This window comes from Camelus bactrianus, chromosome 3, assembly GCF_048773025.1.
Source record: "Camelus bactrianus isolate YW-2024 breed Bactrian camel chromosome 3, ASM4877302v1, whole genome shotgun sequence".
Taxonomy (NCBI): Eukaryota; Metazoa; Chordata; class Mammalia; order Artiodactyla; family Camelidae; genus Camelus; species Camelus bactrianus.
Window position 1 is genome coordinate 107009084 of NC_133541.1, and position 15149 is coordinate 107024232.

Sequence of the window (15149 nt, forward strand, 5' to 3'; positions counted from 1 at the left end):
GTCTCTGGATACTCATTCTTGGTACCCAGGCATCAAGCCAAAGAGCAAGCTCAAGCCTGTGGAGTGGAACTGAAGGTCATGGCTGAGCTTCCAGCTGACGACCAGCACCATCCTGCCAGCCATCTCAGCCATTTTGAAATTGACCCTCGAGCTTCCAGTGGAACAGCTCCACCTGACATCACATGGAATGGAGATGAGATGGTCTCACTGAGCCCTGCCCAGGGTGCAGATTTGTCAGCAAAATAGATGACTGTTACCTTTCATCACTAAGTTTTGGGGTGGTTTGTTACGCAGCAATAAATAACTGACAGACTCACCCAAGCTCACTCCCAGTTCTGCACCTCAGCAGCCACCAGAATTATGCTTCCTTCCTTTTCCTTACAGCTCTTTTGAATTTGTCCTATAAATTTCACACACATTGTCAATGTGCTGTATGATTTGAAGAATTTTTTAATAGAAGAAAATGAAGCTCTAGAATCTAGTTACCAAGGATCCTAAAATTAAAAGCAAAATAGCATCAAGAAGTTTCAAAGGTAACGTGATTTTACCCTATTTTAAAAAAAAAAAAACTTGCAAAAATCATGTTAGCACATAAGAGAAAGTGGAACAAAGTGATCAATGAATGCTTGTTTTAAAAATAATTTAAGGGAACCCAGTTTGGCCCTGTTAAGACTTACATTGCTGGTTGGAATCTCAGCTGTATGCCCTTTCACTCCTCTGAGTCCCTTCACTTTCTTCTCTTAGCCATAATCTGACTGGATAAACATGAATTTTTCTTACAGTATCCTGAAACTCATCCTCAATTTTATTTTCTGCTAGAGGAAATCTGTCATTGTGGGGTAAACTAGTCATAGTGAGCGGCTCTTGTTTTTTCAGAGGGTGAAAATGGGAGCTTATCCTTTCCTTTCTACCTTTTCTCCCCTCTGAGAGAAAAGCAGATGAAACCCTTCCCTTTTGTTTTTAAGTAGAAGGTAGAGATAGAAACTGTACGTCGAGACTGCAAATACACGAGTAACAGCAGTCTGAAAAGCATCTGGCCTTGTTTCAGCATATGCACAGGGTAGCGTCTAGCCATCCTGGCTGCACAATTGGTCAGCAATTTCCAGCACTTGCAGATCCAGCCAAGCGACTTCACATCCCTTATGTCACGTGATTATCACACCACTTAGAAAGGTAGAACAGGGAAATTGAATGAGACACAGAGAAAGCATGTTACAGACCTAGGAACTCTCAGAGGTTGGATTTGAACGGAGGTCGTCAAGGCTTCAGTTCTTTCTCTGCCATCAATCTCCCAGGAGCTGGTCCCTGGTCCTGATGCTGAGCACCCAAAGCACACACACCTGCGCTGGAGCAGAAGGAGCTATCCAATGAGGAACCCGCATCCAGGAGGCGGGACGGAGAAGCTGCCAATGACAGAGCCTGCCCCCTGAGAAATGCGGCTAATGGCCTCGTGCTGGAGAGGGACGGCTGCTCGTCCAATGAGAGGCTGTGACCAACGGGGCTGGAAGGCGGAACAGCCAGTGGGGCGCTGGGGCGGGGCGGGGAGCGCAGCGCCAACCCGCGAGCGCCCGAAGCCAGGCGTGCTGCCCCGATCGCCGCCCGCCATGGCCCGCGCTGCCCGGCTCCTCGCCGCGCTGGCCGCGCTCCTCGCCGCCGCCGCTACAGGCGATGCCCGGCCCAGCAAAATCGGTGCGGGAAGGACCGGGGTGGGGTGCTGAGCTGTGGCGGGCTTCGAGGAAAAGGTGTTGTCAGCTCGGAGCAGCTGGGTGGGGGGAGGGGAAGGCAGCTGGGCGAGGGAGGGGTCCTCAGGAGAGGAGTTGGGTGGATACGAGCTGAGGCTCTGCGACTGGGCGAGGAAGGGACCGCAGTAGGCAGGGTGCTGATGGGGAAGACGTCCAGGGCTACTTGTGGCGGAAAAGAGGTTTGGGGCAGGACTGGCCACTGATCTTACCAGAACGTCCAGGGACACTGAGCATCTGCCATGGACCTGGCCCTTTGCCAGATGCCTTCAGGACAGAGACCCTGGCCTGTCTGGATGGTGTCATTCACGCAGGTTTATTGAAGGTTGTCTGTGTAGCAGGCACAGTGCTCCATAGTTCCTGTCTGGAGGAGGAGAGAGTGCACAATACGAGGAAGTTAGTGCTAAGGCTGAGAAAACACTGTTGAATACAGAGGAGAGGCTCTTCGCCCCAGTCTTTGCCGGCTTTGGGAGGGCTTCCTAGAAGTAACATCTAAGCCAAAACCTCATGGAGGGTAGGATACAGTCCTAGGCGGGGGAAACCCATGGCAAGCCCTCTGGGGACAGATATGCTGAATGACAAAGTGGGGAATTTTTAACAGCAGTCATTTTATTTGTTTTTTATTTCAACATTTTATTTTGAAAATTTGCAAATATACAGCAAAGTTGAATTATATAGTGATCATCTTTATACCATCACATAGATTCTGCTGTTAAGAAACTGCCACTGTTTGTTTTATCACATACCTATCACACATTCATTAGTCCATCTTACATTTTAATGCATTTCAGAATAAACTGCAGACATCAGGACGTTTTGCTGAATACTTCATCGTGTATATCATTAACTAACATTGCGTATTTGCTTACAGTTTTTTCTCCTTAACATCTGTCATTTTTACTCGACATGACTCAAAGATTTTCAAGTCCCTTGTACATGAAATTCCCATAGGTAGAGATGCTGGGTTTCTGGGTGGGGGAATAGGAGTCCCTACTCCACTAGGCTGCCCTCTGTGCACCCCAGTTGGCAGGGAGAGATGACCCATGGAAGCACCACAGACTTAATGGGGCTAGTGCAGTGCTAAGGCTTCTTGGATTACCAAACCACAGCTCAGGTCATAAAGGGTTAAGACAGGCTGAAGCATGCCAAAAGTCAGCTTGGGACTGAACATTTAGGGTTTTCAGAGGAAAGAGAATCCAGAGAGCTAGACTGGCCGAAGAAGGCCTGTTGGAGAAGGTGGATTTGGAGCTAGGCTTTGAAGGATGGGGAAGAATTAGGCAGGCAATGTCTGAGGGTGCAGGGCCTTCCCCATCTCTTGAGAAAGGGTGGCAGAGGACACTTCCCACTGATAACTGCAAAAGGGGCAGGGCCTCCTCACAGCTTTACCATTCTTGGCAGTGCAGAGCTTGCTGCCTGCCTCATTCCAGCCAGCCCTGCCCTCCTTGCCCCAAGGGTCATCAAGGCAGAATACTTGACAATGCCAAGCTGCCTTGGAGCTTTCCCGATTTTCCTCAGCCCTCTGACAAGAGCCTCTGTCTGTCCTTGGTGGTTTGGACTCTACCCACAATAGGAATGAGGAGCTTCCTGTTAAGATGGCTTAACCCTCAGACTGCTGCATAATCAAATCTGAACACCCTGGTGTGGCACTGGACCCTTTAAACTCCCCTGTAGTTCCAGACATACCCTGCTTGTGCTGTTCTCTCTGCAGAGAATGTGTTTCTGCTCATTGGCCAAGCCCACTGTCCTCCAGGGTCCTGATCAAAGTTGCTTCCCCTGTGAAGCCTGGGGTCCACACCCTCGGGCAGAATTCATTGCTCCCTCCCCAGGATTCCCTAGAACCCCGTTGTTGCACTTGGTCACTTATTGTCACAGCTAATTGTGCGTGAATCTGTCCATCCATTCCTGCCTGTGCTCGGGGGGACAGAAGCCTTCCCTGTTTGATTCATCCACATCTGGGCACATCTTACCATAGACCAGAGCGCAGGTGTCAGTTCATAGGCATTGAGCTGGTTCTCAATGAAGTGAGGTCTGCTTCCCTATAGCCCTTGCGCAGCGTCCAGGCCTTGTGATAGCAGTTTCTCTGGAAAAACTGGGAAATTTGAGGCTTTGTTGAAAATGGAGGAGAGGGAAGCACATTGGCTTAAAAGATTAAAGGCACTCTCGGAAGTAGCTTTTCAGTAAACAATGAGAAGAAAGTAGTTCTTTCAAGATGCAACAAATACTTAATGAGTTCTATTGCCTACCAGGATCTGGGGACATAATGACCTGCCTTCAATCCTTAAACAGACCATTTGTGTATAATGTGCTGTGGACCAGGCCTGGCCAAGGAGAGTGTGCTGTGGAAATATGCAGGAGGAACATTTATCTTAGGTGGGTCAAGGCAAGCCAGCTAAAATGACCACAAAGGTCAGACAGGCAAAGGGTGACAGAGCATTCCTGACAAAGGGAGCAGCACAGGCAAAGACACAGGCCTGACACAGCAAAGTCACATGCTCCACAGCAAAAGAAGTGAAGACAGGCGGGAGGTGGAGTATTGAGAGGGCGAGGCAGGGAACGGAATAAGTAAATGGAGACCAGCTAGAGGGAAGCTGTGTCTTAGATATATGGTGGGCAAAAACTGGGTAGCGTGGCTGTCCAGTTCACTAGCTTCACAGCTGCTTTACTGTCCTCTCAGTGCTATTTAATGATTAGTATCTGTCTGGACAGTAGTTCCTAGCAGCACTCCAAAGCCGTGTCCAATGAAACGCTTTTCTCAGTGACTTGGATGGAAATATTGATGGTATATGAACCAAGTCTGCAAATAACAGGAAGTCAGGAGGCATAGTAAAGACAGTGGATGATACGACCCACAAAGACCTCAGCAAGCTGAAACGTTGTAACGAGTCCAAACCGGAAGGGAGTGCCCTATACCGTGGAGCAGCCCTTCACAGGGTGCATGCCAGGCTTGGCAAACACAGATGTGGAAATGAGTTAAGTGTCAGCTGGTAGGTTGGACTAGACCAAGGGTTGGCCGACTTCTTCAGGGAAGGGCCAGAGAGTAAATATTTTAGGCTGTACTTGCAGTCTCTGTTGCAACTATACTCAACTCTGCCTGGCATGAAAGCAGCCATAAACAGCAAGCTAAAGAAAGGATGTGGCTGCATTCCGATAAAACTTTGCTAGCAGAAACAGGCATCTGCCTAGATTTGGCCCTCAGGCTGTAGCTTGCCAACCCCTGGATTAAAGAGTGGATTCCAAATGCTAATCTAACCTAATGTTACCCATCAGTGACCAGGTTTTCACCAATTCATAGTGAAATAAAAATAGGGGCAATGTAATGTAATGCTATGAAACTAAATTTATTCTTTTTAAATAAGCATCCTGAATTTTGAGATTCTTTCCTGTTCCTTTGCTGCTAACATGTCTTTTTGTTTATAAAATAAGGGTTATATAGTAGGTAACTGTTTTCAGGTTGTCCTTTGCTTTTTATTCATACCTTTACTAAGAACTAGTCTGCAGATTTCCTTTTTGAGATGTTAGAAGCCTATGAAATGTTGGGGAGGATATAGCTCAGTGGTAGAGTGCATGCTTAGCATGCATGAGGTCCTGGGTTCAATCCCCAGTACCTCCACTAAAAAAAAAAAAAAGAAAAAGATTTAACACAACATTGTAAACTGACTATACTTCAATTTAAAAAAAAAAAAAAGAAGAAGAAAGAAGCCTATGAAATGTAAATGCCCTGGAACCTCAGGCCCAGGAGGCTGAGAAGGTGTGTCCCGTGTCTCACACCCATGCTCTGTCTCTCCCCATGCCTGCCTCCTGGGCCTGCTGGCAGCTGTGGTTGGAGCCGGAATTGGGGGTTCTGCCGTGGCCCATTTCCTGCAACAGCACTTCGGCCCCAGGGTGCAGATCGACGTGTTCGAGAAGGCGACTGTGGGCGGCCGCCTGGCAACCATCTCGGTCAACAAGCAGCACTACGAGAGTGGGGCCGCCTCCTTCCACTCCCTGAGCCTCCACATGCAGCAATTCGTCAAGCAGCTGGGTGAGTGCGCCATCTCGGGGCTCCAGCATCCAGCACCTAGGGCTGGAGGCAGCCATCGGACCCTTCCCAGATTACTCCGACAGTCAATCTCCTCATTTTACAGATGGAGCAGCTGAGACCAGAGAGGGGAAGGAACTTGCCTGAGGTTACACAGTGAGTTAGTTGCATAACTGGGATTAGAACTCAGATTTGACACCCCCCACCAGGCCAGTTTCTTTCCCTTTCAATTTGCGGCTTCTTAATAATCATAATCATAATGGCTTCCACACACTGTGTGCTTGCCAGGTACCTGGCATTCTTCTAGATGGTACGTAGGCATTACCTCTAATCCTCCCTACCTGCCTGCACATGGTTGTTGTATCTCCTCCTGGGGAAACTATGGCTCGGGAACTATATACGCATCTTCTAAGGCCCTGTAGTTAATAAGTGAGAGAGCTGAGACTCAACCCAGCAGCATCTGTTAAAACCACAAATACATATGCTATTGAATACAGAAATTCTACTTCACAGAAGTGATCCCGCAGGTGCACTTACAGATTTGCAGAGTGGCAGACACACAAGGTTATTCATGACAGTACTATTTGTAAAGCAAAAGGTTGAAAATATCCTACCTGCCCACTGCAATCTGAGATTAAATAAAATATTGTTTAAGTACACAGCAGAGTGTTCAGCAGCCAGAGTGAGGAAGTCCTGTATGCCCAGGTTGAGCAACAATCTCCAAGACACAGGTCAGTAAGGAACAGAGCAGTGTATATAGAATGTCGGGGTGGGGGCAGGAATAACTCATAGATGTGGACACACCACAAGGGTTTGCACAAAACATCTCTGGAAGGATGCAGAAGGAATGTACTTACTGGTTGCCTCAGGGTAGGGGAACCTTGTGCCTCAGGGCCAGGAATAGAAGGGAGAGAAATAGAAACCCATGACTTGGAGCAGGTCTTATAAACCTCGCTTTCCACATCTTTAACTGGGGGTGATAACACCTGTTCTGCCTTCCTCAGGCTGTGAGAGAATGATGAGAGACATGTAAGTCCCAGTGTTCCATAAGTCGTCGAGTGTGGATGGTTGCAAGGAGCTGTGATTCCTTCCATGTGGTCTTGGTGCCCAGGGCTCCCATCCCAGAGCAAGCCCTGTGGCTGTTAGCCCCTGGACATTCCAGGAGGACATCCAAATTTCCCTCACATGTAACCAAGTGGATCCCTGTTGAAAAAAAATGTAACATGGTACCTTATTTTCAATTCTTTGTTGACTAACCAGGCCAGACATCTTCCCAGTGCATGGTTTACTGTTTTTAAATAAGCATCAGAGAGGCACAAACCATAGCATTCATATTCCTTCTAATGGAGCCAGTCCCTGTGCATCCTTCAGGAAGTCCCTGAGTTTAAGCTTCAGGCATTGCTGGGTCCCCCAGGGGGCCCTCTGAAGGGGACCTGAGACCTCCTTATCTCCTCAGGGCTGCGGCACCGGCGCGAGGTGGGAGGCAGGAGTGCCATCTTCAACGGGGAGAATTTCGTGCTGGAGGAAACTGACTGGTACCTGCTGAACCTCTTCCGTCTCTGGTGGCACTATGGCATCAGCTTCCTGAGACTGCAGATGTGGGTGGAGGAGGTCATGGAGAAGTTCATGAGGTAGGGCTGGGCAGAGCCATGGGGAGGGCATTCCAGAGGAAGAGAGGAAAAGAGGTGCCAAAGGAACCAACTTGACTATACACCAGTGAAAACGAAAAGGTCCTTGTCAGGTGTGAGCACCCAGCACAGTTCAGCCCGGGTTCTGGGCATGCCCTCAGTGTCAAGAAGGTACTTACTTGGTGCAGCAGTGGTTGGTCTCTGGTAGTGTCACATCCTCTTTCCCTCAGCTAAACTGGTAAATAAAAGCACGGGTTACAAACTCAGTTACCTACAAAGGCCCACCTGGGTTATAAATAGGTGAAGCAGTTGGGTGGAAGGGTAGGATAGGGGTTGGGGGGCCCTGGAGAGCAAGGCCCCATGTGAAGGGGCAGCCAGCTCTCTGCTCGAGCCAATTGTGGCCACGTGGAAATGCCAGCCTCACGTGGCTAGATTTTCCAGTGTGTCAGAAGAAGGTGGAAATCCAGAGTTATCTGTGAAATCTCCCAGTTTTTCAGTGTGGGCAATCAATTCCTCTTATGAAGCAAACAGAACATATCTGTAGGCCACAAATAGCCTTTGGGCCACCATTTACAAACTCTTCTGTCCCCCAGTACCATCTAGAACAAACACCTTTATCACCTGTCTCCTCCTTGGGTCCCAGCCCCTCCCCATCACCTCCAGATAACGAGGACAAGTGGTCTGTTGTCACCCTGTCCACCTCTCACAGTCCACTCACTCGCCAGGCTGGCATCCAGCACCCCCCTCCCAGAGTCCCTCCTGAAGGTTCTTCCTGTTTCCTGGCCCTGATGCAGAGGCTTCAGCATCAGACGCTCAAGCACAGCCTCCAGGCCTGCTTCCTGGTTTCTGGCACTTCTCTGCTCTATCCACTCCCCTAACTGTGCTTTTCATGGCACTTCTTCCTTATATTCTCCCGGTGTCCCCCAAAGTTATGTCTTTACCCCTCTTTCTTCTTTCTTACATTTTCCTCCCTTGTCAATTTTATCCAAACCTGGAGTGTCGAGTTCTCCCTTTCGTGAGAGACAACTTCTACCTATCAGCCCCAGTTTCCCCTTAAGTTTCAAGCCTACTAACTAAGCAGTTTCTAACTGATCTCATGACACCTCTATCTGGGTGTCCTGTCAATAACCTAACTCAACACATTTACAAAGCAGTTCAAACAGGAGCAACATTTCAAAGGCCAGCCGTCCGAAAGTCCGTCAGCAGATGGTTCCAGGCAATGCCAGTCCCTGAGATTGGAGGAGTTGTGGGGGAATGAGACATCAGCTCATTAGGGGGTGAGTGGGAACCCTGTCAGACTGAGCCAGGACAGGCTGGGCTAGCAGAAAGGGTGACAGCTTTGGCATAAGGCAGCTGCCATCAGTACAATGTGGTCCTAGAAACCAGGGCAGAGCCGAAGCTGCAGAGAGGGAATGTGTCAGTGAGGGTGCCAGGCCCACTGCTTGGCAGTTCCAGCTGAGTGAGGACTGTGACCTCAGGCAGGGAGTGGCTCAGAGAGGGGACATGATTATCGTTCAGCAGAGCCACAATGTGAAGCCAGGTCTAATGGGATTCCAGAGTATTTGCCCTTCCTTCTGTGCTGTTCCTTTAGGGTGGCCAGTCCCACCACAGCCAGTGAGCAGGCCAAGGGTACCATAACCAGCCTCCCCACCCCCTGACATGGAGAGGAGGGGCTGGTCCCTGCTGCGCCCCAGGTACAGTGACCCAGTAGTGGGTGGTCAGCCGAAAAGGCCTTTCTGCACAAGGGCTGTGGCTCCATGTGTCTGCCAGGATCTATAAGTACCAGGCCCACGGTTATGCCTTCTCGGGTGTGGAGGAACTGCTCTACTCGCTGGGGGAGTCCGCCTTCATCAACATGACCCAGCGCTCCGTGGCCGAGTCTCTGCTCCAGGTGGGCGTCACACAGCGCTTTATCGACGACGTCGTCTCCGCCGTCCTGCGGGCCAGCTATGGCCAGTCAGCCGCCATGCCCGCCTTTGCTGGTGAGCCTCCAGCCCTCAGCCTGCCTGTCTGCCCTCTCTCAACCCTCCCCATAATGATTTCTCGTTTACTCAGCTCAGTACAGTCAACTAAACAACGCTGCCCCGCTGAGCTGGCAGGAGATGGTATTCACCCTGTGGTGAAAGGGAGGCTCAGATCTCAGGTCCAGTGCTGTTTGGATCAGATTCAGGAGCTGCCCCATTGAGGTCTCTGGGCCCCTGGGGATTCATCTAATAGAGGACCTCATCTTCCCAGCTCATCACTGGGGCAGATGGGCACACACATCACCCACCATCCTCCAGCACAGGGCACACATCTGCCTGAAAGAGTCATCAGGGCTTGTCTTGCCCAAAGCATGGCAACTGTTCTGGGCCTTGAAAGCTGCAGTAGGATTTTGCTGGAGCAGTGGAGGGGCAGGGAGGGGCATTCAAGGTCGAGGAACTGCATGAGCACTCCCTGGCCTGCTTGGCTGAGTCCGTCTCTTCTCCCGCCTCATAAGATGAAAGGCTCAGCCTCAGTCCTTTGTCCTCTTCTCCCCTCAACTACTCACCCTCCCTGGGTGAGCTCAGCCAGTCTCAAGGCTTTCAATTCCTCTTACCTGATTCCCAAATACGACCTCCAGCCTAGACCTCCCTCCAGAACTGCAGGCTCCTGTGTCAGCTGCCACCCCTATGTCTGCACTGGAAGGGCTAATGGGCATCTCAGACTCAGCAGGTCTAAACCTAAGCGTCTGATCTTTCCCCCTGAGCCTGCCCCTCCCAGCATCTCCCCAGCTTGGCTCCTTTCACTTGCTCCAGCCAAAACCTTGAATCATTTCTTTCTCTCATATCCTTTATAAGATACGTCAGGAAATCCCATCTGCTTGACTTTCCACATCTATCCAGAACCTGACTGCTTCCTACCACTGCCTCTTGTCTGGTCTCAGCCACCAGCATCCCTCACCTGGACTATTCCAAGTCTCCTACCAGGTCTCCCACCCGACCCCCTCAGCTCATGTCAGTCCTGTGTGTAAAACTGTAATGGCTCCTACTTTCCTTCAAGTAAAACCTAAAGTCCTTCCAGTGGCCTGCAAGGCCCTCCATGGTTGATGCCTCACCACTCACCTTCCTCAGCCGAGCCACTCTGGCCTCACTGCCGTGTCTCCAGCCTTGCAGGTGCACTCCCACCTTGGGGCTTTTGTGGTGTCATCCCTCTGCCTGGAACATCCTTCCCTGAAACATAATCATGGTAAACTCCTGCTCTCCCCTGTCTTGGTGAAGATGTTGCCTTTTCATTGAAGCTGCCCTACCCCTCCAACCCCCAGCAGTCCCAGTCACCCTGCCCTGCTGGTATCATCTTCTAGAAAACTATTTAATCGACTTATTTTATCTCCTCCCACTAGAATGCTGCCTTCCCAGAGGGAGTCTCTGTCCCCTTTGTTTACTGATGTATCCCAGACACAACAGTGCCAACCATTATAGGCACTCAGCCCGTTTTTGTTGAATGAATGAAAAAGGCTTGTAATTATCAATCACTTCCCATGTGCCCAGGATACTATTCCTCTGGCTCTTGGCACTGCTAGCTCCTTCCCACCCTTCAGGTCCTGCCTGGCATCCCCTTAGCAAGACTACCCTGCTCATTCTTCCAGTATCTTGTGTGTATCCTTCAAAATATAATTCACATACCACACAGTTCTCACATTTAAAGTGCAGGATTCAGTGGCTTTCAGTATATTCACAGAGTTGTGCTTCCATCGCCACAATCAATTTTGGAACCTTTTCACTGCCCCCAAAAGGAATCCCATACCTATAGCCCCATCCCTTTCTCAACATCCCCCAGCCTTCCAGCCCTAGGCCCATGAATCTACTCTGTGTTTCTGTGGATTTGCCCATTCTGGGCAGTCTGTGTAAATAAAGTCATACAATCTGTGTTCTTTTATAGTAGTAGCTCTTGCACTGAGCATAATGTTTTTACTTCATAACACTATGAATTTTGTTGTATTTATTTGTGTGTATGTTGTCTCCCCATGCCCGGGATTGGGAGGAGCCTTGGCCTGGGAGAAAGGCCCAGGTAGGATGGTGCTGGGCTCTGCAGAACCAACTGCCCATCCTCCCCTTTTGCTCAGGAGCCATGTCGCTAGCTGGGGCCCAAGGCAGCCTGTGGTCTGTGGAGGGAGGCAACAAGCTGGTTTGTTCCGGTCTGCTGAAGGTCACCAAGGCCAACGTGATCTACGCCACGGTGACCTCTGTTTCCCTGCAGCATACAGGTGAGGAGGCAGAGCTGGGGCTGCGGCTACTCCATTCCTGGACAGTTAACACTTCCACCTCCTCTGTCCTTAAACTCTGGTCTGAGACCTGCCAAGGAGTGGTTCCAAAAAAACCAGTGGGAAGCCCAGCACTGCCGAGTGACACCAGAGGGCACTGTTGTCCTGATTCCAATGTCAGAGCCAGAAAGCTGAGACTTGGATTAATCTAGCTCCTTTCATTTGAACACCCAGGACTTCAACCCACAGCTTTGCCCAAGTTCCCCCAGCTAGTCAGCAGCAGAGCTAGAGCAAGAGCCCTGGTCTCCTGATTCCAGCCCAAGGCTTGACCTGCAGCTACACCAGCATGGCAAGACTGGGACCCACTATCTGGTCAGCCCAGCTGCATGCAGTGTCTCATCCCCTCACTGCTGGGCCCCAAATGGGAGACCAGTGGGTAGAAGCCAAGAAATCAGCTGACTGTTGTGTTTTCTTCACTCTCCTTCCAGAAGGGAAACCCTTGTACCACGTAGAGTATGAGAATGAGGCGGGCACGGGCTCCGACTACTACGACATAGTGGTCATCGCCACCCCTCTGCACCTGGACAACAGCAGCACCATCACCTTCGAAGGCTTCGACCCACCCATTGATGTTGTCCAGGGCTCTTTCCAGCCCACTGTCGTCTCCTTGGTCCACGGCTACCTCAACTCTTCCTACTTTGGCTTCCCCGACCCTAAGCTTTTCCCCTTCGCCAGCATTCTTACCACAGATTTCCCCAGCTTCTTCAGTGCTCTGGACAACATCTGCCCTGTCAATGTCTCGGCCAGCTTCCGCCGGAAGCAGCCTCAAGAGGCAGCCGTTTGGCGCGTCCAATCCCCCCAGCCCCTCTTCCAGTCCCAGCTGAAGACCCTCTTCCGCTCCTATTACTCGGTGCAGACAGCCGAGTGGCAGGCCCACCCCCTCCATGGCTCCCACACCACCCTCCCACGGTTTGCACTGCACGACCAGCTCTTCCACCTCAACGCCCTGGAGTGGGCGGCCAGCTCCGTGGAGGTGACAGCTGTCGCTGCCAAGAATGTGGCCCTGCTGGCTTACAACCGCTGGTACCAGGACCTAGATAAGATTGACCAAAAGGATTTGATGCACAAGGTGAAGACTGAACTGTGAGGGCTCCGGGAAGAGCAAGAAATGTCCAGCCCCTACTGAAAAAGGGTGCCCCCAACCAACAGCGGCCGCGGTTGTACAAGCCGCACTCACCCACCGAGCCCTTCTCTGACCCCTCGTGTATGGAGCATCCTTCTGACCTCTCATGTGTGGAGCATCTTTTCCCTTCAGTGTGGATCCTGGTGACCCAGTCTCTGCCTCTCCATAAGGATTCTCACAGTGGTTGCTTCTTTCGAAGGGGGAGAGTGAGAGAAGGCAAGGACATTCAAGCATATTCATTTTATTTATTTTTTTTAAGAAGAAATAAAAATCTGTCTTAAGCTGCTTCTGACTTGGTTTTCTAGCTAGGAGATAGGGATAACTATGGGAGGGAATATAAGGCAGAGAACTTGGTATCTATTGTTTTCCCCTGCCTGCTCCCAAAATGTACCTGAGACAATACCTACAGTGAAACATGTAACCAGATGGTTGCAAATAGAGGGAAGATCAAAAGACATAAGACAGGATAATAGCTCCTGTTTACTGTAAGCTTGTTAGATGCCAGGTACCTACTTAAGCCTCTAAACAACCCTGTGGTAGGAAGTGTTGGTTCCAAGGAAGAAATGGTTACCTCAGGGGAGCTGGAAACACAGCTTCAAACTTCCTGGCAACCAGTGGGAAAAGGGAAACATACCAGGCCATAGGAAGAGGAAAGCTTTTCCTTGGTACCTGGAAGAATTGATCATTCTGTCCATTATGCAAGAATTGAGGAATAATACAGTGGACCTGTATAACTGAATCACTGTGCTGTACACCAGAAATTAACACAACATTGTAAACTGACTATACTTCAATTTAAAAAAAGTTATGTAAAATAAAAAGTATATAGAATAGGGCATGTGTATGTACATTTCATTCACATATATGTATATCAAAACATATAAATTTCATTTAAAAGTTTTAAAATTTAAAAAACACAATGGATCTGTCTTATAAGAAGACAAGTTCCCAGCTGGTGGAAGGCAGCTGTACCTCACACCCCCAAACATTCACCCCATAAGAGGAAAGGGAGAAAAGAAGTTGGGGATGGAGTTTTTTGGAGGTTAACCTCTATGACAAGTCCCAACCAGACTTGCTAAACCTGGCTGGGGTGAGGGCCCAGATACCCAGGCAGATACAACACTGCCAAATGACATTGATATTGTGAATTCCTAACGGAAACAGCCCCAGAGATCATCCAACTGACTTCCCTCTCTTTGTAGAGATAGAGATAAAAGCCCAAAGTGAGAAGAGAATTTGCCCAAGGTCTCCTGGCAAGTCCATAGAACACAGCTTAAATCTGGAGCTTCTCCTTAAAATCAATTGAATTCAGCATGGGCAAAATACCCTTCAAGTAGGTGGAGTCCCAAATTGTCTTTGAAGTTGTTACTATGCGTAGGTGATGGTAGTGGTAATGAAAGAGAGGCTGCCTTTAAAGTGTGAGTAGCAAGCCCTTGGTCACTACAGGAAATTTGAAGCTGACACGTTAGGAATGCTTTTGTTTGCAGTAGTAGAAAATAAAACTCAAACTAGCTTAAGCAATAAAAGGGTCTTTTGGTTATCACAAAAGTCCACGCACACGGCAGGCACCGAACACTGCAATGCCAGTGTCATTACTTCTTATGATCAGAGATGGCTGCCAACAGCTCCCAGGGCCAGAGGGCCTTCTCCCACAACCCCTGAACCAAAGTCTGGGCTCGGGGCCAACTGGGCCCTCTATTTAACCAATCCCTATGACCAAGAGAATGCCACATGCTGACTTGCTTAAGACTCAGCTACCGGACCAGTAATGAATGCAGGCGCTAAGAGCAAACTGACTGTCTTAGAATAGTCAGGCCCCACCCTGGGGGCAAAAGGGGTCTCACCTAAACTACAAGATTAGAGGGGCAGAAAGGTATTAGAGACAGGCACAATGTCAACCAGATGCCAGGTGGGGCTGTGCCCTCCCTCTTCTTTCAGGTCCAGGGAAATCAATGTGTGATGGCCTCTTTTCATGGCCTGTGTTTGAAATGAAGATGCCACGGGCTGTCATGATGTAACTGATGATCACTGGTATTGGGCCAGAGGACCAAGGCCAATGCCAGACTTGTCCCTAATAACCATACCTCCCTTGCAACCCTAAGGATGGTTGCACAGAAGGAGCAAACCAGGGCAGATATACTTGATCCTCAGCTGGGCTGCAATGGAGCTGGCTGGTCCTTCAGAAGCTTCCTTTATGCCAGTACGCAGGCCTGAACAGCTCAGAACAAAAGCAAGCCAAAATGCCCACGCTGCCTGCTTCTGCAGGCCTGAACCTGAGAGCTGGATCCTACCACTTCTCTGCCTGCAAGGAAAGGCCAGCGATTCCTGAAGGCAGCAGAAGGGAGCATGGGAACCAGCA

The 15149-nt window shown here is 49.8% G+C and overlaps 1 protein-coding gene across 1 annotated transcript; it reads left to right on the forward strand.

Annotated features, from left to right (window-relative positions):
- The first annotated feature begins 1542 nt into the window (after positions 1 to 1542).
- On the forward strand, positions 1543 to 13076 carry PCYOX1L (prenylcysteine oxidase 1 like). Its single transcript, XM_074360909.1, has 6 exons — positions 1543 to 1689; positions 5554 to 5760; positions 7214 to 7388; positions 9156 to 9367; positions 11470 to 11610; positions 12096 to 13076. Exons 1-6 carry the CDS (start codon positions 1605 to 1607, stop codon positions 12752 to 12754), a joined length of 1479 nt encoding a protein of 492 aa, XP_074217010.1. The 5' UTR covers positions 1543 to 1604; the 3' UTR covers positions 12755 to 13076.
- The last annotated feature ends 2073 nt before the right edge of the window (positions 13077 to 15149 follow it).